Here is a 26,795-nt window from a genome sequence, read left to right on the forward strand (position 1 = left end):
ATGGTTGAGGGCCTGCGAGAGGCACGTGATTGACATTTCTCTGGCTCAGTGATGTCTCTCTCCCTCTTTCTCTAAGGATGGATGGTTGGAATCTTTAAAAAATAAAAATAAAAAAAGCATGTCGTTGCTCTTGCCTGAGACATGTTGAATATGATTTATTTTTATCATTTTCTAGCCTTTAATGGTGTAAGTCGTAATTATTATATGAAATGTAACATTAAACATGCAGTCTTGTGTATTTTGACCTCAGAAAAGATTTTGATCTCATTAAATTCTGTGTATTAGTGTAAAACTGGAAATAACTTAAAGAAACCACATGACTACAGAACATATAAGGGTCCCAGAGTATGTACTTTTCACAAAGAAAAAACCAGTTTGTATAGAAACAGACTTCATAAACATTATGACAAATGGTGAGAAAGGTACGTGGAGACTTTAGAGTCTGCATCACAGATTCTCTTAGCCAAGAAGATTTCTGGTACAAGTCATAGAAAACCCAAAGAAAATAGTTTAAAAGTAAAGAGATTTTGTTGGTTTACCTGATTGAAAACTCCAGAGGTGCACAGTGTGTCAGGCGAGGGTTGGTTCTGAATTTCATATAATGTGGACTTGGTTTCTTTCTATTTTTAATTGTCACTAAGTGGACAGTTCTACCATTTGGGGAAGCCTCCTCCAATTCAAGACCCTAAATTGATTTCCAGTAGCTCTGTGAGTCACTTGAATCCTCAGTCATAAGACGGGAACTCTGTGTCTCAGCATTGTCAGACAAATGTCCTTAAGAGTCACCATGACTGGAGCAGCTCCGGTCCTGGTTGCTCGGGGATGGTGCTCTGCCAACCGTGACCCGCCTCTAGGGCGAGGGAAGCCTGTTCACTCCCAGCCACAGAGATGGGAGGGGAGGGGACCTCCCTTCTCTTCCGGGAAAGAGGGAAGATAGAGGGTAGAGAGGCAGGCAACAAATATGCGTTACAGTTGTTTCCAGAGTACATGTTTTATTTTCTTTATTCAGAAGACTTTTAAGTAACCCCCAAATTTACCTATTTTTAGCATGTTATATAACACATTTTTTAGAGAATAGGCATAAATTAAAGGCTAAACAAGTAAGTTCACATGTAGTATTATTTTCTATCAGTTACTTATAGGACTACTGAAGAAACTTTGCTATAAAAAGTGATTTTAAAAACGCATAATTTATTAGGGGGCATTTATATTACAAATATGGCTATATTCAAAAGAAAGTCCTAACTCCAGTGTCTTTTCTGGGTGTCTTATCATCCTCATGGTCTCAGATATGCCTCTTCATTGATATCCCTCTTTAATGTATGGTGTTTAAAACAGATCATATGTTTTGAATATTATCAAAACACACAAAAGCACTCAATGAAATTTAACAGCCTTCTTTAACAAAGCGTAGCCCCAGCAGTGTCTTCCATCTCTTTCTGTTTATTTGGGGCCTTGCTTCAGCAACCATCCCCTTTTGGGGGGCGGGTAACGGAGTGTAGGGAAGAAGCTGGTAAGAGGCTAAGAGAGCTTTATTGCAGAGAGTTACTTCAAGGAAAGAACAGAGTTATTAAGAAGAGGATGTTTTATGGAAGTTTTGCTCTCAGGGGTACAATGCTATTTTCTTCGTCTCAGTAAACCTTTCTTAACATGGTCATCATGCTTTAATGTGTTTGTAGTGTGGATATAAAGGTTTGGGGCTGACTTTCTGAACCTGGGAATGGAGTGAAAACAATGGTTCCCCGAGATATAAGTGTACATATACCACTTTTGAAGACTGTCTTCCAAAGAGTCCATTTGATACTATTCTACTAGTTTTAAAGTATTAAGGAATCAAAATGTCTTCTTGAAGAGAATGCACTGTACACCGTGGGGCTGACTGATGCCTGATTGAAGCAGTGCGATATTGGAAGAGGTAGCTAAGGGGCCCCAGGATGTCATGCTGGCATGCAGAGGTTAGGTGGTGTTTTCTCTGCCTGAGAAAGAACCTTCTGTTAACTGGAAGATAAATTTGGTTTCTCTAATTGATTTAATGGAGCCAGATAAGAATTGCAGATTAGGTAGGAATAATTTACATCAATCCTTTCAGCTCTATATTAAGATATATAACATAATATGTATATATTTATCGGCACATAAACATACAGGAGTTGTATAGGAAAAAAATCTTCTACCACAAATACTGGCGTAATGAACATTCCAACACTTAAGTGAAATACATTTTATTCGGATTTTGTTTTGTCATGGCAGCTACTCCAACAGTACTACATGGGTTTGGCGTTGTGAATTCTCCTCCGGGAAAAATCTTGTTTAGTGACGTCTGCCTTCTACCTGTCACGCCCTAAGATAATTTGATTCAGTTGCGTTCTCACGCAGGCTGGTAACAGGCTAGCTGAGAGAGCTGTAGCTCTGTTTTCAAAGACTCTTTCTGTTCTGTTACTAAGAAACAGCTTTTCTTGAACTCCTCAGCTCTCTCTGTCTCAAGCAATGCAGTTATCTCTACATCTCTGAAAAACAACCATTTAAATTCTGAAATCACTCTTACAAATTAACAAACTAGCACAAAAAAGATGCAGTAGTTGAGAGTGACAAGGTTCATACTCCCAAGATTCACGTATTGAATGCACATTTTTTTACTTGTTTACTTAAGAGTAGTATTTTGTGTAATTTGTGAGTTTATTTTTCATGGTAAAATACAAATAAGGAAAATAAGTAGTTGGAGTTTTGGCTAATATTCATAAATTTATATCGTAGATAGACTGGGCAAAATTTTTATTTTTAATATAGTGTAAAAATTCTGTTTATACAGCTTTATTTGCTTATTCAATAAATATTTATTGAGTGCCTACTATGTGCCAAGCATTTGGGAATAAAGAGACCAAAACAATGATTTCTGCATGAAACAATAAATACAACAAATAAAATACATACCATAATTAAAAGGTGATAAGTGATATGAAAAAGACCACAAGGTAAAGCAGGTTAGGGGATTAGGATTGAGAGTGCAGGAATTAAGGACACAGTTTGAAATATTAAATATGGTGTTCAGGGTAGGCCTTGAGCAAGTAGAGTTGAATGAAGGCTGGAAGACATCTCTGCTGGTGAGAGGAAGGCCAGAGACTAATCAGTGCCAGATCCCATAGGCCTTGTAAGCAAACGGGGAGTTATTGAAGGGCTCTGAGCATATTAGGGATACAGTCTGATTTACAGTCTCCGCTCCGTGTTGAGACTCAGTTGTAGGGTTGTGGTAGACTAGAGAGAGAAGAAGAAGAGAGACCAGTTAGGAAGCATTTGTACTAATTCACGTAAGAAATGAGGGGGACTTCACGATGCTTGTACTAGTGTAGGTGATGAGAGGTGTTTGGATTCTGTATATAATCTAAATCCAGTAGAATTTCCTCATGGGTTGGATGAGCAACTGGAGGGAGAGAATTGCTGTTAACTAAGATGGAATATGCTGCTTCCACTTAAACCCACTTAACTGTATTTCCTACATTTTAATAAACTACATGATTCGTTTTTCCCAATGAAGACATAAAACACATAAGACTAAAATTAATTGTGCAATGTTTGGCTTGCAGATAAGCAGAACCTTTCTTTTCCTTTGATATATACCCCTAGATATGTTTTTTTTCTTTGCTGTGAAGAGGTTTCTCTTCTCTGATTACTGTGGTTTTAGCCCCTAACCAAAAATCTTTAAGTTTTCTCTTTAGAATGAATCAAAAAGGGAGGAAATAATGGAATAGGCATATTAAACCAATAATTGGAGTTCAGTAAAGCAACTGTAATAGTAAAAGAATATAAAGGTGATGGAGGAAATGGAATAAAGTAACTCTTTCTGGGGCTTGTATAAGGTAGTTATTGGTTAAACTTATTTGTACTTTGTTTTCCTTTTCTATTTCTTTTATCTTCTTTATATACTTTTTAATAAATCTTACTTTTTTTATTATAGGATTGTGTCTAAGGCTTCCATAGACTCAGGTAAAGCACCTTAAAAGGGGGAAATAAAGTCACTATAGATTTAACTTCTAATATAGAATGGTTCCTACTGTATTTTTTATGGCAGTTTTGGGAGGTATACTAGTGAGAAGGGAGTGGCACAGTGGATTAATATAGGGAGCATCATTTGAGCACTGTTTTCTAAAGACTTGAATATACAGGGTCTTCAACTTTTAAATATAAGCTGAAAGTATTAGCATGAATACAGTAAAAATTAATTTATTCCTGGTTTCTGACCCATAGAATTTTTTTATTTTGTACTTCTGAAGAAGTCATTGGATACTAAAGATATAATTATTCTCATGAAAAATGTTAAATCCAAAATTGCATCCTAACAAATTTGAATCCATGAGAGTATTTGCCCAGGAAATTTAAAAAAAAAGTAGAAGTAAAGAATTAAAATGGAGAAAAGAGTCCATTGGACAACATAATCCAGGTAGGGAGTAGGAAATTGGAGACCTGGTAGGATCTGTGAGAGTGGAGGGAAAGCAGTGGTGGTATTAGAAATACGAATGAGAGTCTGGGCGGACAGGTAAGAGGAAGTAGAAACAAGGTGGGCGGTGAGGAGATGACCGGCAGCAGCAGAGTGTGCATTGCAGTTGGGAGCACACTGCCAGGAGTGCTCACCGAGGTGGGACAAGTAGATGGAAGGAAAGGTAGAGAAGTAGTTTTGCGGTGATAACACCAGCTATAGTGTTTCTGAAATCTGAATTTATCAGCTTGGAGGAATCAAAATATTCTGTTAATTTTTTTCAGTCCCTTATGCACTTTGGGGTGTTAAGTGGTTGAATTTTATTACTGGTTAACATTCGTATGAAAATGAATTATCTTGAATTTTTGTTGCATTTCTGCTTGAAGAATCTACAAGTCATTAGGAATCTCAGAGGAGAGACAGGCTTGTATTTGTCCCCATGCTCCTCCCAATCTCTCCAAGATCCACACTTAGTTACACAATTCTGTGGGAACACTGCACAACAGTCGAATGGTGCTGCCACATGTCCCTGGGCCCTCATTTAAACCTGAAAGTCAGGAGAACCAGAAAACACGACAGTACTTTTGTGTCTCTCCCCACTCTTCAGACACTGGCTTTTTTCTAAGTTTATTCGGAATCACTTAAATGTGATTTTCTGAAGTGTACTAGTAACATCTAGATAATTGGCTTTTGATAGAAAGGCATCTGTGGTGTTACCTTCTTTTCTATTTTTAAATTTTTTGAATGACTGGGTAGAGACATGGAGAAGTTAAGTGATAAATTAAACCAAGCAACTTCTCAGTTCATGGAACACATTTTAAAAACCATTTCTACAGAAACTGCTATTTTCTGTCCCATAACCCCCTTGGGGGAGCATTCTTTTTCTAGTAGAGGTTAAGAAACTTAAACTTACTAAGTAATTGAAAAGAAATTATGGGATAGACCTGTTAGAACCATCATCATCTTTCCTTATCACTGTACGTTTGAATGTTAAACAGCACAGTAGACTTATCAGTAACAAACTGTATTTTGCTATTTTAGAAATATTATGGTTTGTATAGGAGAACATGGCTTACAAATTTCTGAATCTGCCCTTTTTAAGTATAGTGTGCAGAAAGGCCTTGGGTACCGGATGCATGTGGTGTTCAGTGTGGTGAGGCACTAATCAGCTAAGTACCGTAATCCTCCTTTCAGGGTACATTCTTACTTGACCTGGAGCTATATACAGCCACATAGTAACAGCATTAAAGAATAACCTTTTCCCTAGCAGGACCATTCCTAGAGGATTTTATGACTCCATCCGTGAATGAATGTTGTTTTATATATAACTTTTTAGTAATTGACTTTTGAAATAAAATGATTGTAAACAAGCAGAGGCATTCAAATCATCTGATTAAGGATGGCTTCTATGACTCCGCTAGAGCTAGAGGGATTAAATGAAAGCACTGCCTGGCACTGTGTGAATGTATTTTTGTCAACATGATGCTTCGTGCTTGACAGATGTGCATTGGATGAGCAAAAGGTAAAACTATAATAATGTGTTAAATATTGTGATATGTACTAAGAGATAAATCTATTTTATGGTTTTTAATTAATATAAATGGTTAGACTTGTTACAGGTTTTTTGTAGGAATTATAGGAATGGAACCTATATATTTCATGCTTTACAGGACTATCTACTTCTGTTAAATCCTTGATTTAATGTTTTAACAGCTTCAAATTTCACAATGTGATTGCAATGTTATGTTTAAAATATGTGGTTAACATGTCTACTTGAATTAATGAAGTATAATTTTAGTGCATTTAGCAGTATCCATGCATTATAAAGCTTGAAGAGAGATGGTCTTTTTCCAGATGATTGATTCTTTAAATATTATTTATATTCTTTTATTTATAAAATGATAATTATTTAATCATATCTATAATAAAGATTATGAGTAAGATTTTCATATACACACAGTGCTTAATTAAAATATATAATTTGAATTTACAGAAATTTGTAATTTCAGATTCTTCACTTTACTTTTACTGTCTTGATTTTTTAAAAATTACATAAGTCTTAAGAGTTAAAATATATGCAAATTAAAACTTAAGTTTCCATCTAATCATTTGTTGTTCTTGTAGATGTTTTTAAATGTTTGCTGGATTATATTTTTAGTAACTTGATTAATCTGAAATATATGGTCAGTATTGATATATACAAGTGGTATAGTAACAGAAGCCACATTCAATGGTACAGTTGTAAATATTAAAACAGAAACTATGGTAAAACACGATCAATTAATATACAGTGTGTAAATTGAGACTGCCTTTGGGAAATTGGGAAAGTGACTGTAACTGGGAAAGAATCTTTTTATTTGGAGATTCCCCATCAGTCAGTATAATTTTGGGGCATGGAATTTTAAAGAGACTAATTGGTAGTTTCTTCCTCAAACTATTATGCTCAATCAAGTGTGTGAATACATAGCTAGGATATTTAGAAATAGATTGGTTAATTCACATTACAAAAAATTATAAGCAATGAGCAGAAATGCTACTGATTAAAGTAGAAATAGGATATTTCTATATGTGATTTTCCATAAACTCATTCCAATTAAGATGACTATAACAGAGTGAAAGAGAAAATAATTCTAGCAATCTAGGTTTCAGTGAAGAGGTGAACAGATACTAGGTTAATATAAAGTGAATGTAAAGATACAGTGACATTGTATCATCAGTAAGAAACAGGAATTGATAACATGTATAGGAGCAAAAATTAAAGCACTATATAATGTCACAAATACATTTTCTTCTAAAAAAAGGTGTAATTTTGGATTCTGCCTCTTAATTTCTCAGAGCCTTTGAAGGATTAAGTGAAATATAACATTTTAGATGAATTGCTTCATTTTTCTGAATGATAGTTTATGGGTTAAATACTGTAAATGCTTCATGATTGTTTAGAGAAGTATACAAATTATCATTATGTTATTTTAATAATAAATGCTAATGCTTGTTTATAAAGGTCAGGGGTGAAGATAGAGATTAGAGATATTGTACTTGAATTTTCATCAGTTCCTGAAAAATATAATGTCTAAGAAATATAGCAGTTTTACTTCAAAGGAGAGTGTACGTGCAATAATTCACATGACAGTTTTAAAAAATTATTTTGACAGGGTATTTTAATATTCTGGAGTAACTAATATTCAGTTCTTCATTGTTTGGTAAGAACATTCTTATAATAAAATCTTGCCTTCTAGCGTATCTTTAATATAGGATAAGGTACCTTAAAGCATATTTTTAAAAACCTAACTCCATGTCAAGTAACAGTGACAATAGTTATCCCAGCTTCAGAAATCATGACCACTGTCCTGTTTTTACTTAAATCCAGTACAAATCAGTGTCTACGGTATAATTCACATGCTTCAGGCACATCTCATAATCTCTAGAACAAAGTGATTGCTGGATTTAATATTGAATTCAATTTATTGAAGACATGATTTTTAAAAAACATTTATACGGTTTCCTAAAGACTAATTATTAATATGCTTTTTACTGGAACTGAATTCTGTAAGTAAATATTCTTATTTATCAATAAAATAGAATCTATTGCTTGTGTTATAAAGGCTCATTATATTCACTTAGTACCCTACTTATTTTCAGAAATTCATGTTAATTCCTCAAGGAATGAAGTGTTCTTTTTTAAATGTTTTATTTTACTTCTGTCCTGTAATACCCAATGTAATGTTAAGAATATTATTAGAAACCCCTAATTTCAAAGAGGTATTATTCTAAATGTTTAGTTGTAAAGTGATAGATGCTCAAAATATATTTTGCCAAGGAAGTCATTTTATAAACAAGAGTTGGTTTTTGAAGACCACCAACAAAAGCCAAGTTAACGTATGAGAGAGCCAAATCACACTACCAATAAAAGTTCCTGCATTTGACTTGAGGTGCTGTTACTGTGAGGGGTGCAGTAGGAGAAGGACCTAGACCGTTTTAGTCATCAGTGGGTTTCAGTAGAGAAAAAAGAGCAAGCCATGAAAAGTCGAGATAATTTAAGGGAGACTTAATTAATCAATTCTTTAATTTAACAAATGTCTTATTGAGCACCTGCTATGTTCCAGCCTACTTAGATGTGGGTTGCCTGTCCTCATGAAACCTAACATTTTGAAGGTAGAAATGGATAAGATTACCTGGAGAAGAAGTACAGTAAGGAAGAAGAAGGTCACCATTATGTTGAATTGCCTTCAAAGTAGCCAGTGTTCTCCTTAACATTTTCTGAAAACTTTTACTTGACTTTTTGTATGGTCTTGCTTTCTCACATTTTACAGATTAATTTGTAGAAACAATCTAATGGCATGATAAGTTACTTTGATAATATGATTAAACTGCATTCACTTTCATTTAATATATGTGCTTAACTTTTGACTTTCAAGTGAGATCACACATGACGGGGAATTGGAATTTACCCCATTTGGGAGCGTGGAACATTTAGAAATGGAGGAATAGGTGGAAAAGGCTCAGTGGGTTGCTTCTAGGTGGATGCCAGACATCAACTACCTTGGAAAATCCTTGATTTAGTAAAACAACAATCGATAGTTCAGTTGATTTATATTTTACAGACAGCCTTGAATAAAAGTTTTTAAAAAATAGTAGCAACTTAGTGAGAAACCCAAAATACTTCCAGTGAAGTTGTATATATTTTTTATAAATGGTCTTTATTCAGTGTAACTACATATTCAAGTCTTAATTCAAATGTATCTTTTCAGAAAGATCTTCTATATCCTAAGTCACTGTTTGGAATTTTCACTGTTTCAATTTTTTAATAGTACTTATCACTCTATGAAAATACATTAATTTATTTGTATATATGCTCACTGTCTGTCTCCCCATTAGCAGGACAGCTTCTTGAGAGCACAGGGTTTCTGTGCTTTTCCATGCTGTGCTCCTAACAACGAGAGTCATACTTGTCACATAGTAAGCCCTAAATAAATACTTGTTGAGTGAATGAATAAATACTAGAGCTACAAAGTCTTTTTGCTTCAAAAATTTAGAGTCTAGTAAGCAGTACAGACTAATAATTAGGTAATTGTGAACAGATTGATTAGTATTATGTTGGGAAAATACAAAGGCACAAAAGTGAGCTTATCTCCTGGTCCATGGTAGTGAGGTAATTAATACTGCTTTCATTTAACAAACCACATTTAATTTCCACTTGTATGTCTCCAAAATTCATGTATAGCTACACAATTTCATAGTCAGCCCCCCACTGAACCTTACACAAAGTAGAATTTATTTAATTAAATAATTTCTAAGATTTTAAAAATAATTTCTGTATGCATCAAATCAATCTGAGAAACAGAGTGAAAGGAGTAAAAATAGAATTTTACTCTTGGAACAGAATTGATTTCTTTATATTAAATAAGGCTTATGAATAACTGTTGTATTTTTAGAGGAAAATGTTATTAATTTGGATTTGAAAATATTATAATATCTTTTATAACAAAATATATTTGAATTCTGAACATAAAGTCTGCATGTAATGGAGGCTAGATTGTCAGCTTGAGAAGGAACTGATTCTTTAGAGTTCTTTAGAGAACTTCTCTTCTATCTTGGTATTTTAGTAAATGGATAAAAGTAGCCAGCTAGTGAGATATGTTAAAATTTGCCACCAGTTAATTACATCTCAACAGGAGTAACCTTATTATCTTTTTCTATTCTTTAAGATTTCATTTAGGCATGTTAACTCGCTGAAGCTATGGCACCAATATTATAATACTGTATCCCTAAAAAATGGAAGAAGGTGTTAGAATCATTTAGAGTGATGTGTGGGTTAATGTGTGTAATCTCTGTCTCCCACTTTTCAGCATAGACTCTCAAAACGTAAACGGCTGTATTGGTTCAAATAATTGGTTGATGTCAGGATTGGGAAAAATCCAGATCCCTCATCTTCCATGTTCTGCTGCATCGCCACCATGCCAACATATGTTTTTCTTTAGTTGTGTGTATACAAATAATGACAAAAAGTAAAATAAGATATGCATAACAGATGTTATGTAGGTTAAACCGTAAAATTTGAGTGCTCTGTTGTGGTTGTATATTTTAAACTGTAGGTTGTATATTTTAAACTGTATATTTAAACTCTTGTTTTAGTATGACTTTAAACTGAAATTTTAAAAAATGAAGCCAAAGAACTATTTGATTTTATTCATCAACCTGTCAGTGAATCCATAAAATACAAACTCATTTAAATGCTGCTTTTCTCATCATTTCTTTTATTTGATTAATTACTTAGGAAAAGAAGTCCATCAGTGTCCAGAGATCAGAAGAGAAGATACGACCAGAGGGAAGAACGAGAGGAATATTCACAGTATGCTACTTCGGATAGCGCAATGCCTAGATCTCCATCAGATTATGCTGATAGGCGCTCTCAGCGGGAACCTCAGTTTTATGAAGAATCTGATCATATAAGTTATAGGGACTCCAATAGGAGAAGCCATAAGCATTCCAAAGAATACATTGTAGATGATGAAGATGTGGAGAGCAGAGATGAATATGAAAGACAAAGGAGAGAGGAGGAATATCAGGCACGCTATCGAAGTGATCCCAATTTGGCCCGCTATCCAGTGAAGCCACAGCCCTATGAAGAGCAAATGCGTATTCATGCTGAAGTGTCCAGAGCGCGGCATGAGAGAAGGCATAGTGATGTTTCTTTGGCAAATGCTGAACTGGAAGATTCCAGGATTTCTATGCTAAGGATGGAACGACCATCAAGGCAAAGATCTGTATCTGAACGTAGGGCTGCCATGGAAAATCAGCGATCTTACTCAATGGAAAGAACTCGAGAGGCTCAGGGACCAAGTTCTTATCCACAAAGGACCACAAACCATAGTCCTCCAACCCCCCGGAGGAGTCCAATACCCATTGATAGACAAGATACGAGGCGTACTGACTCACTAAGGAAACAACACCACTTAGATCCTAGCTCTGCTGTGAGGAAAACAAAACGGGAAAAAATGGAAACGATGTTAAGGAATGATTCTCTAAGTTCCGACCAGTCAGAGTCTGTGAGACCTCCACCACCAAAGCCTCATAAATCAAAGAAAGGAGGTAAAATGCGCCAGGTTTCACTGAGCAGTTCAGAGGAGGAGCTGGCTTCCACACCTGAATATACGAGTTGTGATGATGTGGAGATTGAAAGTGAGAGTGTAAGTGAAAAAGGTAAGCTGCTCTGTTCCAGTCGCGCAGTTGATCAGATGAAGAGGGTTTTGTTTTAGGTTGGATCTCTGAGTAAACATTTAAAAGTTAGATGTTACTACCTTTATTTCAAGTGTTTTTAGTGGTATCGATTATCTGAAGAAAATTTCAGGTTGTAAAAAGTGAACATCCTCTGTTGATTTAAAATTTTTTTTGCTTTGTTTATGAAAATTTCTTGCACCACTTGATGGCATATAAAAAACCCCTATTAGTCATATATCTTTTTTGGTTTTCATTTTAAAAGTAATAATATGTTTACTATAGAACGTCTGAAAAACTCAAAGTGTAACACATGAAACATCGGGTTGGCCAAAAAGTTTGTTTAGTTTTTTCTGTATGATGTCTTTAGGAGTGCTTAGTTGTGTTTTAACTTCATTTGAAACAATTTTATTAGATTGTATTGTGACAGCTGTCATATTAGCATGCATTTAAAAAAACTGTCAAAATTGGTGAATTTTTGTGTAGCTGTTTTAATATTGAAGATGGAAGAAAATAGGCAAAATTTTTGGTATATTATGCTTTTTTATTTCAAAAAAGTAAAAATACAACTGAAATAAATGCAAAAGTAAAAATACAAAAAAAAAGATTTGTGCAGTGTATGGAGAAGGTGCTGTGACTGATCAAACATGTCAAAAGTGGTTTGTGAAGTTTCTTGGTACTGTTGACATTTTGGCCGAATAGTTTTTTGCCGAGGGCTGTCTTGTGCATTGGAATATATTTAGCAGCATCCCTGACCTCTGCCCCATAGAAGACAGTAGCAGGAGATAGCCAGCATACTCAAAATACCCAAATTAATCAAGTTATTGGTGAAAATGAAATATGTGCCTTTTATTTCATGGAATAAACTAAATGGACTTTTTGGCCAACCCAATATAAGCTATCCATAAAATTTTTCCCCAAATATAACCATTATTAACATTTTGTTGTATTTCTTCTCTTTTTCTTATGCATGTGTTATGATTTTTTTCAATTGATATCATCATGTCATTCGATTTTTCCAAGTCATTAGATAGCCTTCAGAAATATGTTTTAAATGGCTGCACTAATACTGTACTTGCTTCCAATTATTATTACAAATAGTATAATGGTCATCTTTATATATGTAATTTTTTGCCTATATCTCTGAGTATTTCACAACAACATATTCGTGCTTTGATTTTTTTTAAAGCTTTTAATTCAGATTACCAACCTGCCTTCCAAAAAGGTTATAACGCTCCATCCCCTTGTCATATGCTTTCATCAAGCAAATAGGCTTGAGCTTTGGGGCTAAGTGCACCAGATTTTTGCCTTTTGAATAGACCACCAAAAAAATGCTCTTTGTCATTTTAATTTTAATTTGATTGTGAAGTTGAATATTTTGTATGTAAATTGGTGTTTGATATCTTCTTTGAATTATCTATTCCTTTTATTTTTTTCTACCCATGTTCCTATTGGGTATTAATTAGTTTTTATCTTACTGATTTATAAGAGGTTTTTATATGCTTAGGATTTTACCCATTTAACTATCATCTGCTCCAAATGTATTTCTCATTTTGATATTTATCTAGTAATTTTCTTTGGTCATTTGGAAATATTGAACTTAATATAGCTAAGTCTTTGTATTCTTTGGTGATTTTTTCCTTTTACCCCCAGAAACTCTTTATACATTCCCAAATCAGTTAAATACTTAACTGTATATTTTCTCATGATTTTATTATTGATTTTTAACCTGTAAGTTTTTAATCTTTCCAAATTTATTTTGATGTGTGCCAAAATACATCAGATAGGTGAGGACTGAACACGAATCCCTTGTACCACTTCCTTCACACACACAATTTTGACAATATTTGAGGAATAATTGAATTCTTGTACATAAAAATGAACAGAAATTAATAAAGGAATTCGAGAAGGCAGCTGCATGTGAAGTTAATATAGAATTATTTTATATTGTATGAAAAATAATTAGGAATTACAAATGAGAGACAGTTTCCATTCCGAACTAAAACAGAAAATGTGATTTAAAAATAAATGATCAGAAATGAGGGGGACCTCCATGAAGAAAGCTATGAAAGTTGACTGAGTTGTTCCTGTTACATAAAGGAAGATTTGCGTAGAGATTCACTTCATGTTCCTACTGGGGAAGGCCGAGTACCGTAACGACACGTGTTCCTTTCAGATCATCTCTAGAGGTGAATAACATTTTAGTCACAATCTTACTGGGTTCGTTGAAGTATCCTATTTCTAAAGTTATACTGGAAGGTGTAAGAAGAGGAAAACTTAACTCTTCTTTCCTTCTATGCCTCTTAAGTTTATTGGCTGGGGTCCTATAAATTAAACTGACAGAAACAGATTGACGAGAAAAATGAACGTACCATCATGTACATTGCACATACATACGAGAACATCCAGCAGGGCGAAACTCAAAGGGCTGATTAGAATTTGAGCTTATGTAACAAAAGAACAATACATTTTTAGAGAGGGGACAAGACAAAAGAAAAGGACTTTGAGCTTCTAGGGGAGGCGGATGGTGGGAAACTAATGGAAGATAAGGGCTAGTTTTAGCAAGCTTTATTTTGTGGTTTTGTAGGTGCCTATGTGAGGGTCAGGAGTTATCTTCAGTAGTTAACGTCAGCACTCCTCTGACAAAGAAAGGGGATCATCTTTCCAAATACATGCCGTGTTTTTAGGCAGATAGGGAGAAGGCAGGGACCTTTTTGTATCTGCTTCTCCTCGGTTGCTTTCATCAAAAACATCTTTTTTTGCCCAAGTGTCATATTATAGCAAATAAGTGATAAAAGCATAGAAATCACCACAAGCCAAGGGGGAAAGATAAATTATTCAATACATGGACTCTGGGGAAATGCATATACAGTGGGGGAAAAGTCAAGTTAGAGTCTCATTTCATACAACTTGCATTTAAGTTATAAATAATTAGAAACTTGTGCTTGTTAAAATATAAAGTTCTATAAAGAAAAATTGTAGATCTTAATTTTGTCATAGAGCATATAGACATTTCCCAGAAACTGCAATATTTTCTTAAGTATTTTTAATAATCTTCAGTTTGATCATTTTCAATATTTGCCTGAGTGTATAATAAAAAGTAAGAAAAAGATAGTTTTATTATTTTTAGTGGTTTGGTTTAGATTTGGTTACATACATATATTATTTGCTAAAATAATGCTTCCACTTTTATCACATGAAAAAGATATGTAAAGCCACCCCCCCCAAAAACCACCCAGAAATGCATTGATCTAATATTTGAAAGCTTTTTATATGTGGTATCTTTCTAAGGTCTTATACATTGTTTCAGGATTTTGAAGTACACATAAAATCTCCCATAAATAAAGAGTGATATGTGAGTTATATTAAAATCCTTCATAATATTATTCAGCAGAACTAAAACATTTATCAAATATGGAAAGAAACTACAGGCCTCTCATGTCTGTATTATTCCCTAACTTGAGCTCTTAGTGAATACTCTCAGAGATAATCCTCCTTTTCATCTATGTGGTGACTCGTTTGAGTATGGTTTCTGCTACCATGTATTCCCAGGAAGAAATCATGATTTAATTCATCATAGAAGAAAAAATAGATATAAAATAACCTTTTCCTGGTCAGGATTACCCCCAATTGTAGTATGCTGTCAGAAGCACCTGTGTAGAGACCAGGTCTGTAGTGATTTGTATGTTTTGTAACACTTATCTCTTAACCCATTGTGCTACAGTTTGCTTCCCACGTGCTATATTAATCACTTCCCCAAACTGCAATTTTCCTTCTTTGTTTTTTTATCTTTGTATTATGGAAGGAGTTGTCTTAGATCACTGATGTCACAGTATCTCTGAATTTCAGTGTTGGGCATGACTCTCAAAATTTTAAATATATTTTTCATAAGCTTAAAAAATTACCTTTACAATTTTATCTAATATGAACTTGTTAAATAATAAATTTGGGGCTAGATTGTTTGTGGGACTGTCTTCTGTATTTTAAAATGTTTAGCAGCATCCACAGCCTCTATCCAATAGGTGGCAGTAGCATCTCCACCCCCACTTGTGACAACTAAAAATATCTCCAAACAAATATCCATTGTGGGACGAAGTCCCTTATTACCAATATTCCACCCTCCATTTCTAGCCCCTTTAGTTACTCCCCTTCCCTCCTCACTTTCAGAACCACCTGAGAGAGAGCCATAACCCTATTTTTTTAAAAAAGAGGGAGACTAGAATAAGATGGAGTAGCTAACAGTGAAGTGTATCAAGTAAGGGTAATTAATCTGTAAAACATTTTTTTTTAGTGTTGTGTGTGTGCTTTATAGGCTCACAATATATATATTTCTTATTGTGGGTCATGGCCAAAAATGCTTTAAGGCTGCTTTCTTATATTAGAACTTTGTGACTCATGTGATGTGTTTCCTGCTTTTCCCATTTCTATCCCTGGAGAAAGGTCTAGACATGATGTTCAGTGGCTAATTGATGTATTGTAGGAACTATACTGTTTATAATTTAATATATTTTAATCAATATTATAATGTACCGTATTTTTTTAATAGTCACGGTGTCAACCAGTTTTGCCCAGTTGCACAAAACATACCTAGTTTGATCTTTGTTAAGCACTAAAATCAATTGTGGAATGTTTTAGTTTTTTCCCTGTCTTCCAGGTCCAAATTGGACTGATTTTACTTTGTAGTTGCAGGCAGGTCTCTTTTTTCTCCGTGAAATCTTGGGACACTGGGGTAGTAAATGCAAGAACGCATGTGTATGGCAGTCTCATGTGTAGGCTGTAAGTTGTGAAACGTTTGGTTCAGATAGACTCCAGTAGCACAATACACTGCTTCCTTGTGCCTATTTGAGAGAGAGGGTGAATAGAGGTGTCAGGGTAGAGCAATTTGGAGAGCAGAGACAGAACAGGAAAAGGAGAAGATGGATTGCAAACTTCCAGATTAAAGCGTAGGTCTTAAACATTAAAAATAAATTCTAAAGATACTAACTTTATATGTCTGCATTTAGGTGTATGTATTCATAGTGAAATTTATCTCCTAGTATAACCTCAAGTTTCTTATAATTTTTGATAATTATCTATAGGATTTGTTATAAAGAAAATTGGCTATTGAAGTGATGGACAATATACTTTAGAAATTTGAGGGAAATGTTGATTATGGCATTTGAGACCAGTCACACATGTAAGAATTCTGAAACAAGTGAACTATATAATTTTATAATAATGGGAATATATAACATTTTTCAAATAGTCATTTTATTACTGACTTTTTCAAGTAAAATTTTTCGAGGTGAGAGATTGATGACTTTTTGTATATTTTACTCCATCTATTGGTAAAATAATTTTATGCTAAATAATTATTCCAATTGTAACATGAGCATTAGAGCTTAATTATAGAATAACAAGGATTTAATTGCATCAAATTTACATGGATATAATTACTGTGTTGCTATATTAGGCAACATTATGAAATTATTTCATCATATCTATTTTAAAAATAGAATACTTTTCATAGGCAGAAAAATCAAGTTGCTGCAAATATGTATTATAAAGCTGAGTTTAGACTTAAAATTATATAACATAAATGTAAGCTGATTAAGAATCTAAACTAACTCAAAGTTAATTTGTAAAATACACAGCCAGAAGGCAGGTTTATAAATGGCAATAAAGGAGAATATTTTGTTTCCTTATAAACTGAAGCAGTTAAAATGTTTATGGTGGTGATTCATTCTCTTTACAAAAATATTTTCTTGTTAATTATGGATGAAACATTATGTTGAACATTTGCTTAAAGGAAAAGGATTGTTTTTATTGGACCTGATACCCAAGAAAATTACCAAGTAGGTATCAAGAAAAAAATCTCACAGATTTCAGTTTGTAGGATATTTAAGAGGGTACTTTAGCTAGTTGAATAAAAAATTAAAATCAAAATTTAACTATGGGTTAGTTGTTGTAGTTTGGAATACAAAAAATATTAACTTTTAACTTAAAGTGATATTTCTGTTTAGTAGAATTTAGTAGATGATGCCTGGATATTGTTATTTCATGCAGCTTTAAAATTTCAATGTCATCCCAATAAATTTCATTGAAAAATTTGATGATGGAACATGTACAATGGATAGAAAAATAGAAAGCTTTGCAAAGAACATATTGTTTTTAATTGATGAAGTGCATCAGAATAAATGCCCTAGTGATGATATGAATGTCCTACAAGCCAATTATATTCTAATTAAAAAAGCATTGAAATGGATGAAAAAATGAGTCTAAGACTAATTAAAAATTTCTAGAAGTATACTATAGATTGATTGTTTCATTCATTCTTTCATTCATTCAACTACAGTATATTAAATGTCAATGATTTATAGTAGTAGTGTATGAAACATGAAATAATGAAGACTTTGTATCACCATAATGGCAGCTTTGTGGAACACAAGTAAGAACCTTAAATTTAAATTTTATTTTTCAATTACTATTTACATTCAGTATTACTTTGTTTTGGTTTCAGGTATAGAGCATAGTTCACAGCGTAGTGCAGTCATGTACTTGTCAAAGTGTTCCCTCCAATATTTCCAGTACCCACCTGGCACTATTACATAGTGTAAATACATAGGTATTACAATATTATTAATTGTATTTCCCATGCAATAATTGATATCCCCATGACTATTTTGTAACTATCAATTTGTACTTCTTAGTCCCTTCACCCTTTTTTCACCCAGTTCCCCGACCTCCCTCCCCTCTGGAAACCATCACTTTGTATCTGTGAGTTCGCTTTAATTTTGTTCATTTATTTTGTTCTTTAGATTCCACATGTAGGTGAAATCATACAGTATTTGTCTTTCTCTGACTGACTTATTTCACTTAGCCTTTATACCCTGTAGGTCCATCCATGTTGTCACAAATGGTAAGATTCAGTGGGCTCTTAGGTTGCTTCTATATCTTGGCTATTGTAACACTGTAATGAACAAAGGGGTACATATATTCTTTTGAATTAGTGTTTTGGGTTTCTTAAGATATATATGCAGAAGTGGAATCACTGAGTCATAGACAGTTATATTTTTCATTTTTTAAAAAGATTTTATTTCCTTATTTATTTATAGAGAAAGGGGAAGGGAGGGGAAAGAGAGGAAGAGAACCATCAATGTGCGGCTGCCTCTTGCATGCCCCCTACTGGAGACCTGGCCTGTGATCCAGGCATGTGCCCTGACTAGGAAATGAGCTGGCGACCTCTTGGTTCACAGGCTGGCACTCAATCCACTGAGCCATGCACCAGCCAGGGCCATTTTTCTTTTCTTTCTTTCTTTTTTTTTTTTTGAGGAAAGTCCATACTCTTTTCCACAGTGGCTGCACCAGTTTGCATTTCCCATAAACAGTGCCTGAGGGTTTCCTTTTCTCCTCACCAACACTTGTTTGATTTGTTGATGATAGCCATTCTGGCAGATGTTAGATGATTTCTTATTATATAAATAGTTCTAATTTGCATTTCACTGATGATTAGTGACATTGAGCATCTTTTTATATGTCTATTGGCCATCTGTGTGTCCTCTTTGGAGGAATGCCTTTGTCCTCTGCCCATTTTTTAATTGGATTGGGTTTTTTTGTTTTGTTTTTGGTGCTCAGGTGTCTGAGTTCTTTATACATTTTGGATATTAACCCCTTATCTGATGTATCATTGGTGAACAACTTATCCCATCCAGTAGCTTGTATTTTCATTTTGTTGATGATTTCCTTTGCTCTGCAAAATTTGTTGGTTTGATGTAGTCCCATTTGTTTATTTTTTTCTTTTTTTCCCCTTGCCCAAAGAGATATATCAGAAAATATATAGCTAAGAGAAATGTCACAGGTTTTACTGTCTATGTTTTTTTCTATGAGTTTTATGGCTTTAAGTCTTATATTTAAGTCTTTAATCCACTTTGGGTTTATTCTTGTATATAGTATAAGAAGGTGGCCTAGTTTCAGTTTTTTGCATGTATCTGTACAATTTTCCCCAGACCATTTATTGAATAGACTGTCTTTACCCCAATGTATGTTTTTGTTTCCTTTATAATATTTAATTGACCATATAGGCATGGATTTTTTCCTGGGCTCTCTGTTCTGTTAAATTTGACTGCATTTATGTTAGCTGACTCATCTAAGAAAATTATAGGTATATTGGGCTTGCCTTTTTCCCAGCTTGTCCTAGGATCTGCCTGTCTGTTTCCTTTCTAGGATATACCCATGGGAAGGGCTGTTTGAGCAAATACTTGAGATGTGGAAAGGTGTGTTTCAAAGCAGAAGGGCAGCTCAAATTATATTGACATTGACATTGACATTGTCAATGACATATATTGTCATTGTCATTGTCATATATTGACATTGACATTCATAAGCCACATTCCTTAGAATTGCCTATCTGCCTCTTTTTGTGGGGCTTAGCTTGGTTAAGAACCCTTTCAGGAGTAAATAAAGTAAGCCTGACATAGTAAAATTCATGCATGGGCTCATACAATACAAGACTGATGTAGATTCTTTTAGTGGATGATCTAATGAAATACAAGTTTATTTCATAGGAATCTAAAATGCTCCTAATACTTACCTTTTGTCCAAATCTTAAATATGTAATTATGTTAATTAGTTTGTACAATGGAATGTTGAATAAAATAGTAAAAATCTATGAAAATTGTGAATTTTAATGAATGACCAAATGATAGTTAGACTATGTATAAGATGAAGTATATTAAAAACATAAATTAACTAGAAGAGAATAAAAGGATGTTAAAGTTTTGAGTTAATAATGCTTATGAAAGGCATACTTTACAGTCTCCTCAACCCAAATACATTTCAGATATTATATTTTACAAAATAGTACAGATATTCAGAAGTGTGTATCTTGAAGGTGTCATTGGATAGAGTCAATTTTTTCCTTACAAGTAATTATACAAGTCCTTTTATTTCAGCACATCTTGACCTGTACATGTTGGGAATTTTTTAAAGAAAAATTTATTTCTCATAGGTCTACTGACCTTTGATTTATAATTAAGGATACCTAGGATTTGAATCTCATGTCCTAATCTGGAGACAGTAGAAGTGTGAAAACACTGCTGATTACTGGGAAAGAGGAACTATGTGTTTCTAATTTTGAGCTTGGGATGTGTTTTTCCCAAAGAAATAAAATTTCTTAGTTTTCCTCTCTGATAGTTTATTATTGGTGTAAAAATGCATCTGACTTCTGGATATTTATTTTGCATTGAGCTACTTTACTGAATTTATCAATTCTAGAGGTTTTTTGGTGGAATCTTTAGGGTTCTCTATATACAGTATCATGTCATCTGTAAATAACGACTTTTATTCTGTCTTTCCAGTTTGGGTACCTTTTATTTCTTCTTCTTGTATGATTTCTGTGGCCAGGACTTCCAGTACTATGTGGGATAAGAGTGGTGAGAGTGGATATCCCTGTATTCTTTGTGATCTTACAGGAAATAAATGCTTGTAGTTTTTGCCTATTGAGTATGATGTTGGCTATGGGTTTGTCACACATATGGCTTTTATTACATTGAGGTATGTTCTCTGTATTCTCATTTTACTGACAGTTTAAATATAAATGGGAGCTTGATTTTATCAAATGCTTTTTCTGAATCTACTGACGTGAATCATGTAATTTCTATCCTGTATTTGTTTATTTGCTGTATTATAGTTATTGAGTTGCAGGTAGTCTACCAACTTTGTTTCCAGAATAAATCCTACTTGATCATGATATATGATCTTTTCAATGTATTGCTGGACCCAGTTCACTAATATTTTTTTGAGAATTTTAATTTTTTAAAATCTTCACTTAAGGACTATTTTTTCATTGCTTTTAGGGAGAGAGCAGAGGGCAGGGAAGGGAGAGAGTAACACTGATGAGAGAGAAGCATCGAATAGATGTCTCCCGTATGTGCTCGGACAAGGCATTGTTTGCACCTGGTCTAGGAATGGAACCTGCAACCTTGTCGAGGATTTTAGCATCTATGTTCATCAGGGATCTTGGCCTATAATTTTCTTTCTTTGTAGTGTCTTTATCTGGTTTGGGAATGAGGGTAATGGTGGTCTCATAAATTGAGCTTGGGAGTCTTCTCTCCTCTTGAATTTTCTGGATTAGTTTGAAAATGATAGATGTTATTTATTTCTTGAATGTTTAGTAAAATTTGCCTGTGAAACCTTCCAGTCCAGGACTTTTGTTTGCTGGGAGGTTTTTTTTTTTCATTACTGCTTCAGTTTTACTAGTTATGATCTGTCTATTCAGATTCTGTAAATCTTATTTAATTTTGGAAGATTGTATGTTTCTAGGAATTTGTCAATTTTTTCTAGATTGTCCATTCATTAGCATATAGTCATTAGTAATATAGTCTTAAAAATATCTGTATTTCTCAGGTGTCAGTTGTTACTTCTCTTTCATTTCTGATTTTACTTATTTGGACCCTCTCTCTTTTTTTTCTTGATGAAACTGGTTGAAGGTTTGTTGGTCTTGTTTATCTTTTCAAAGAACCGTCTCTGGGTTTGTTGATCTTTTGTATTTTTTTTAGACTATTTCATTTATTTCTTTCTGCTCTGGTCCTTCCTTGCCTCCATTTCATTTAGTTCTTTTTTGTGGAGCTTTCTCCTACTCTTTCATTTGGAACCTGTTTTTTTGTCTCTGCGTTTTGGATGCTTCTCTGTATTTTTTAAATGTACTAGATAGAGCTGTTACATCTTCCAGACTTTAGATAGGGTGGCCTTGTGTAGTGTATGTATCCTGTAGGGCCCTGTGACACAGCCTCCTCAGTCACCTGAGCTGGGTGCTCCAATGCGCCCCCATGTGGATGGGTACACTGTCCTGCTATAGTTGAATCTTGATTGATGTTGGCATCACTGGGAGGAATCGACTGCCAGGCCAGTCATCTTTGAGGACTGTCTGAAACTACAGCAGAGGAGCTTCTGTGCAGGGGATGATGGTGTGGAGCAGAATTTGCTTCAGTGGGCCTTTGGTGCTGAGTCTGTCCCTTTAGTGTGCCACTCATGGAAATGGTAGGGTTGTAACCTGGTGTGGTCTGAAGCTGTCTACCCAATGCACTGGCTCTTGGGCCTCCCTGGAGGTGCAAGGTTAGATGCCAGTGTTCGGGCTGGGGCTGCCCAGCATAAGCTACAAAGTGATCTGTAGATAGCTGCTACATACGCTGGGTTGGAGATGCCCCAGAGAGGCCAAGCGGAGAGCCAGTGCCGCCGCCACTAGTGCTGGGCCTGGGGCCACTTCACAGGAGGTACAGGGTATGCAGAGGCCAGATGTTGCTTGTTTGAGAAATTTTAGGAAAGTCTGAAGCGTGAAGCAAACAAGGCCATTTGTAAGGAAAAGCTTCTCAAAATGGTTTAGGTGGGCCTGAAAGTTGGCTGGGACAGGGTGAACAGTATGAGCCAGTTTGTTGGAAACTGAGATATGGTACTGCCTGCCAGCTCTGTGGCCCTGTGAGGGGAAGGCTCAGCAAAGGAAAATGATCTATGCCAGCACTTCTGTCTGGGAGAAAGCTGCCCCCGACCCCCTGCAGCTCTCACCCTGATGCTGGGAAACTCAGGTCCTCTCTGTGTGTTCCTGGTTCCTTTCAAGCTCCTGCCCCAGTGCTGGAGCTGAGTTCAAGTCAGAGCATGGGCCTTTTTAAGGAATCGCCTGGGACTCCAGAAGCCCTGTACCTCACCGAGTCACAATCCCTGCTGGTTTTTATGGGGACTGCTTGGCAGTGAAACCCTGGCTGGGGGGACCTGGTATGTGACCGGGACCTCTTGCTCCTCAGGGGAGACCTCTGCTAGTTAAGATATCCCTTTCAGTTTTTATCCGTTGCACGTGGGTGTGGGACCAGCCCATTTCAGTCTCCACCCCTCCTGCCAGTCTTGATGTGGCTTCTTCTTTAATTTCTTAGTTGTAGGACCTCTGTTCAGCCAGATTCCAGGCAGTTCTGAATGATGGTTTTTTCTGTAGCGTAGTTACACGCTTTTTGATGCGGTTGCTGGGAGATGCGAGTACTGCATTTACCTATATCACCATCTTGACCTGAAGCCCAGAGATGTTTCTTATGCTCCCCCTTTATAGTAACACCCTCTTAGCTATTGCTAACTTTTCTGATGACCACCAATTCATTCTCCATTTCTAACTTTATCATATAGAGAATGTTATATGAATGAAATCTAATGGTATGCAACATTTCGTGATTTTTTAAAAAATTCAGCACACTGTCCTTGAGGTCCATCTACATTTTATGTATCAGTCGTCTTTTTTTTCTTTTTATTACTGAGTAGTATTCCATGTTATAGTTATACCACAATTTATTTATCTGCTCATCCACTGAAGGACATTTTGGTTGCTTCTACTTTTGAGCTATTAAAAATAAAGGCATATTTTTTGGTGAAATTTGTCTTCATATAAAACATTCACTATTTACCATTAAGTATGATCTTTGTAGGTTTTGGTTGATGTCCTTTATTTACTTAAGCAAGTTGTCCTTTACTTCTTGTTATTTTTTTAATCATGACTTTTTCTGCATCACTGACTAGGCTTATTTGGTTTTTCTCCTTGTGAATAGATTTTCAATTTTCAACCCGTCTTGCATTCTAGCAGTAAAGCCCACATGGTCAGCCTATATAATTCTTTTTGCATGCCGTTGCTGAATTATATTTGTTAATATTTTGTTAAGGATTTCTCTATCTATATTTATGAATGATATTGGTCTATACTTTTCTTGTTTGCCATTTTCTTTTTTGTTTTTCATTTGTTCCCTCATTTTTTTCTTGCCTTTCTCTGGGTTATTTGAACTTGTTTTTGAATTGCTTTTTATTAATCTGTAGTGTTTCTGAGTGTATTTCTTTGCAAAGGTAATTTTTTTAGTGGTTGCTCTAGGTAGTATATTACATATACACAGTTTATCACATCTTACAGATACTGACATCTTACCAGCTAGAGTGAAATGTAAAAACCTTAAATACTTTAAATTATCTTATCTTTTCCTGTGTATAATGTAGTTATTTAAAATATTTCTTCTATGTATGTAAAAAAGCATATCAGACAATGTATACTTTTTGCTTCAAACATCAGATATAATGTAGAGGAGAAGGAAAGCCCATTGTATTTACCTATGTTTTTACTTACCTTGATCTTTATTCCTTCTCTATATTTCTAGGTTCCTTCTTTTTGTCACCAGAACTTCCTTTAGCCATTCTTTTAGTGTAGTTCCACTGGTGACAAATTTTCTTAGTTCTGTTTTTGTCTCAGAACGTCTTTTTTGCTCATTCATTTCTGAAAGATAATTTAATTATATTTAGAATTCAGTGTTGATAATTCTTTTAGTATCAGTAATTTAGAAATATTGTGCCATTTTGTTTTGGTCTCCAAGGTTTCTGATGAGAAATCCACTAGGATTTGAAATGTTTTTCTCCTTGTAAAGTTTGTTTTTGGCTGCTTTCAACACAGTTTGTCTTTAGTTTTTAGTTTGATTATGATGTTCTTGGCACAGATTTTTTGTGTATTTCTTGTTTGGGGGTTTATGTGCTTTCCTGAATCAGTAGGCTTACATGTTTTGCAAATTTGGGAAATTTTCAGAATTATTTTATCTTCAAGTACATCTTTAGCCCCATTTTCTTTCTCTTCTTCTGGGACCACAGTAAGATGAATTTTCTGTTACGCTATTTTGGGGATTTCACTTTATGAACCATGAATCAATACACATTTTTCTACTTTCTTGTCTCTCTGTTACTCTTCAGTTACTTCAATTTAATTTTAAATTTCATCATTCTATCTAGAGTACTTTTCCTAACTTTCTTAGTCTTTGTGTTGTCAAATCAAATGCATGCTTTTCACTTCATCTTTGTACCTGAGATATAGAAATCATTCATTGTAGTTGATTTGTCCTCTTATTTTGTTTAGGAAAATCTCTTCTGTTTGGTTTTGAGACTGTCATCTCCCTCCCTCGTTCTGTTTTATCTCTCAATGTTTTTCTTAGTCTCTCCCACTTCTTCTCTTTCTTATCTTCATTCTCTTTCTCCTCCTCCTCCTCCTCCTCCTCCTTCTTCTTCTTCATCATCATCATCATCAAACTCTAAATGTTACAGTTCTTACCAACCAAATTTGTGTATCCAGCTCAGACTTTCCATCTAAGATTTATTATAGCTTAGCCAATTGATTTATATTCCCACTTGAGTAACTTACAGGTTTTTCAAACAACATATCAGAATTAATCACCATGCTTAATAAGTTCTAAAATGCATGTTTTTATTTTAATATCTATGAATCTCATACTTACTGTCAGCTTAGAGTCTATGAAATAGAGTAATTTCTTCCTACTCTTTCTCTAATACAGTGTTCTCCTTCCCATTGTCTCCCTCTCATAAATGGTCTTTCCTTACATTTAGTTGTTAATGGCAGAATCCTGGGAGCTAGCCTTGACACTTCAGTCTTTCTTAATACTTAATTCTATCTCCAGAACACCTGTCAGTTCCCTGTTTTCCTACCATGTCTATTGCTGTCACCACCCTGTTGTGTATCTCATTGTTTTATCCCATACACTAGAGCTGAACACAATGCATAGCAAATGGAAGGGGTTTCGTAAATATTTTTAAATAAATGAAAGCACAAATAAAGTTTTAAAAGGTATGTATATGTGTGTACATAGGCTAAAAAGAATTTTTTCCTAAATGTAAGGCAAATAAGGAATGTATAATTTTGGGAAATAGATACTCATTGTTAGTTGCCATTTACACAAATTATCTGACAAAGTTATTTTAAAAGAAAATTGACTTTATATGAGAGTGCAATTCCTGAAAATTGAAAAGTTATTTCAAAATAATATAATTTATGATATAAGTAAAGTTTATTTTTTTATTTTGACCAATAGCAATTCTAGTGCATCTGTTTTGTCACTTTCTTACAAACATTTTTTGTGTGTGTAACCAGTTTTTTTGAACACTTCAAATATTTTTAGGAGGTTTCAGCTTTGAAAAAGCATACTATACCACATTCCAGAAGCAACATTTAATTACTTGGCTTTTTGTTGTAGTGGTTATTGGCAAACCACTTCTTAATCTTTAAAATGTTCTTCAATCTTTGGAGAAGAGCTCACGTCTGTAAGCCAGCATGAAA

The 26,795-nt window shown here is 34.5% G+C and overlaps 1 protein-coding gene across 23 annotated transcripts in view; it reads left to right on the forward strand.

Moving 5' to 3' along the window:
- The window catches only part of RIMS2 (regulating synaptic membrane exocytosis 2), a 464,240-nt gene that overhangs the window by 191,145 nt on the left and 246,300 nt on the right, over window positions 1-26,795 (forward strand). For all 23 annotated transcript variants that reach the window (XM_037048350.1, XM_037048347.1, XM_037048351.1 and 20 more), the window contains one exon: window positions 10,746-11,671. In XM_037048350.1, coding sequence (XP_036904245.1) covers window positions 10,746-11,671 — 926 coding nt within the window. The remainder of the gene's footprint in view (window positions 1-10,745; window positions 11,672-26,795) is intronic.

This window comes from Sturnira hondurensis, unplaced genomic scaffold (genome assembly GCF_014824575.4).
Source record: "Sturnira hondurensis isolate 20B ecotype Veracruz unplaced genomic scaffold, ASM1482457v3 Scaffold0006413, whole genome shotgun sequence".
NCBI classification, from domain to species: Eukaryota; Metazoa; Chordata; class Mammalia; order Chiroptera; family Phyllostomidae; genus Sturnira; species Sturnira hondurensis.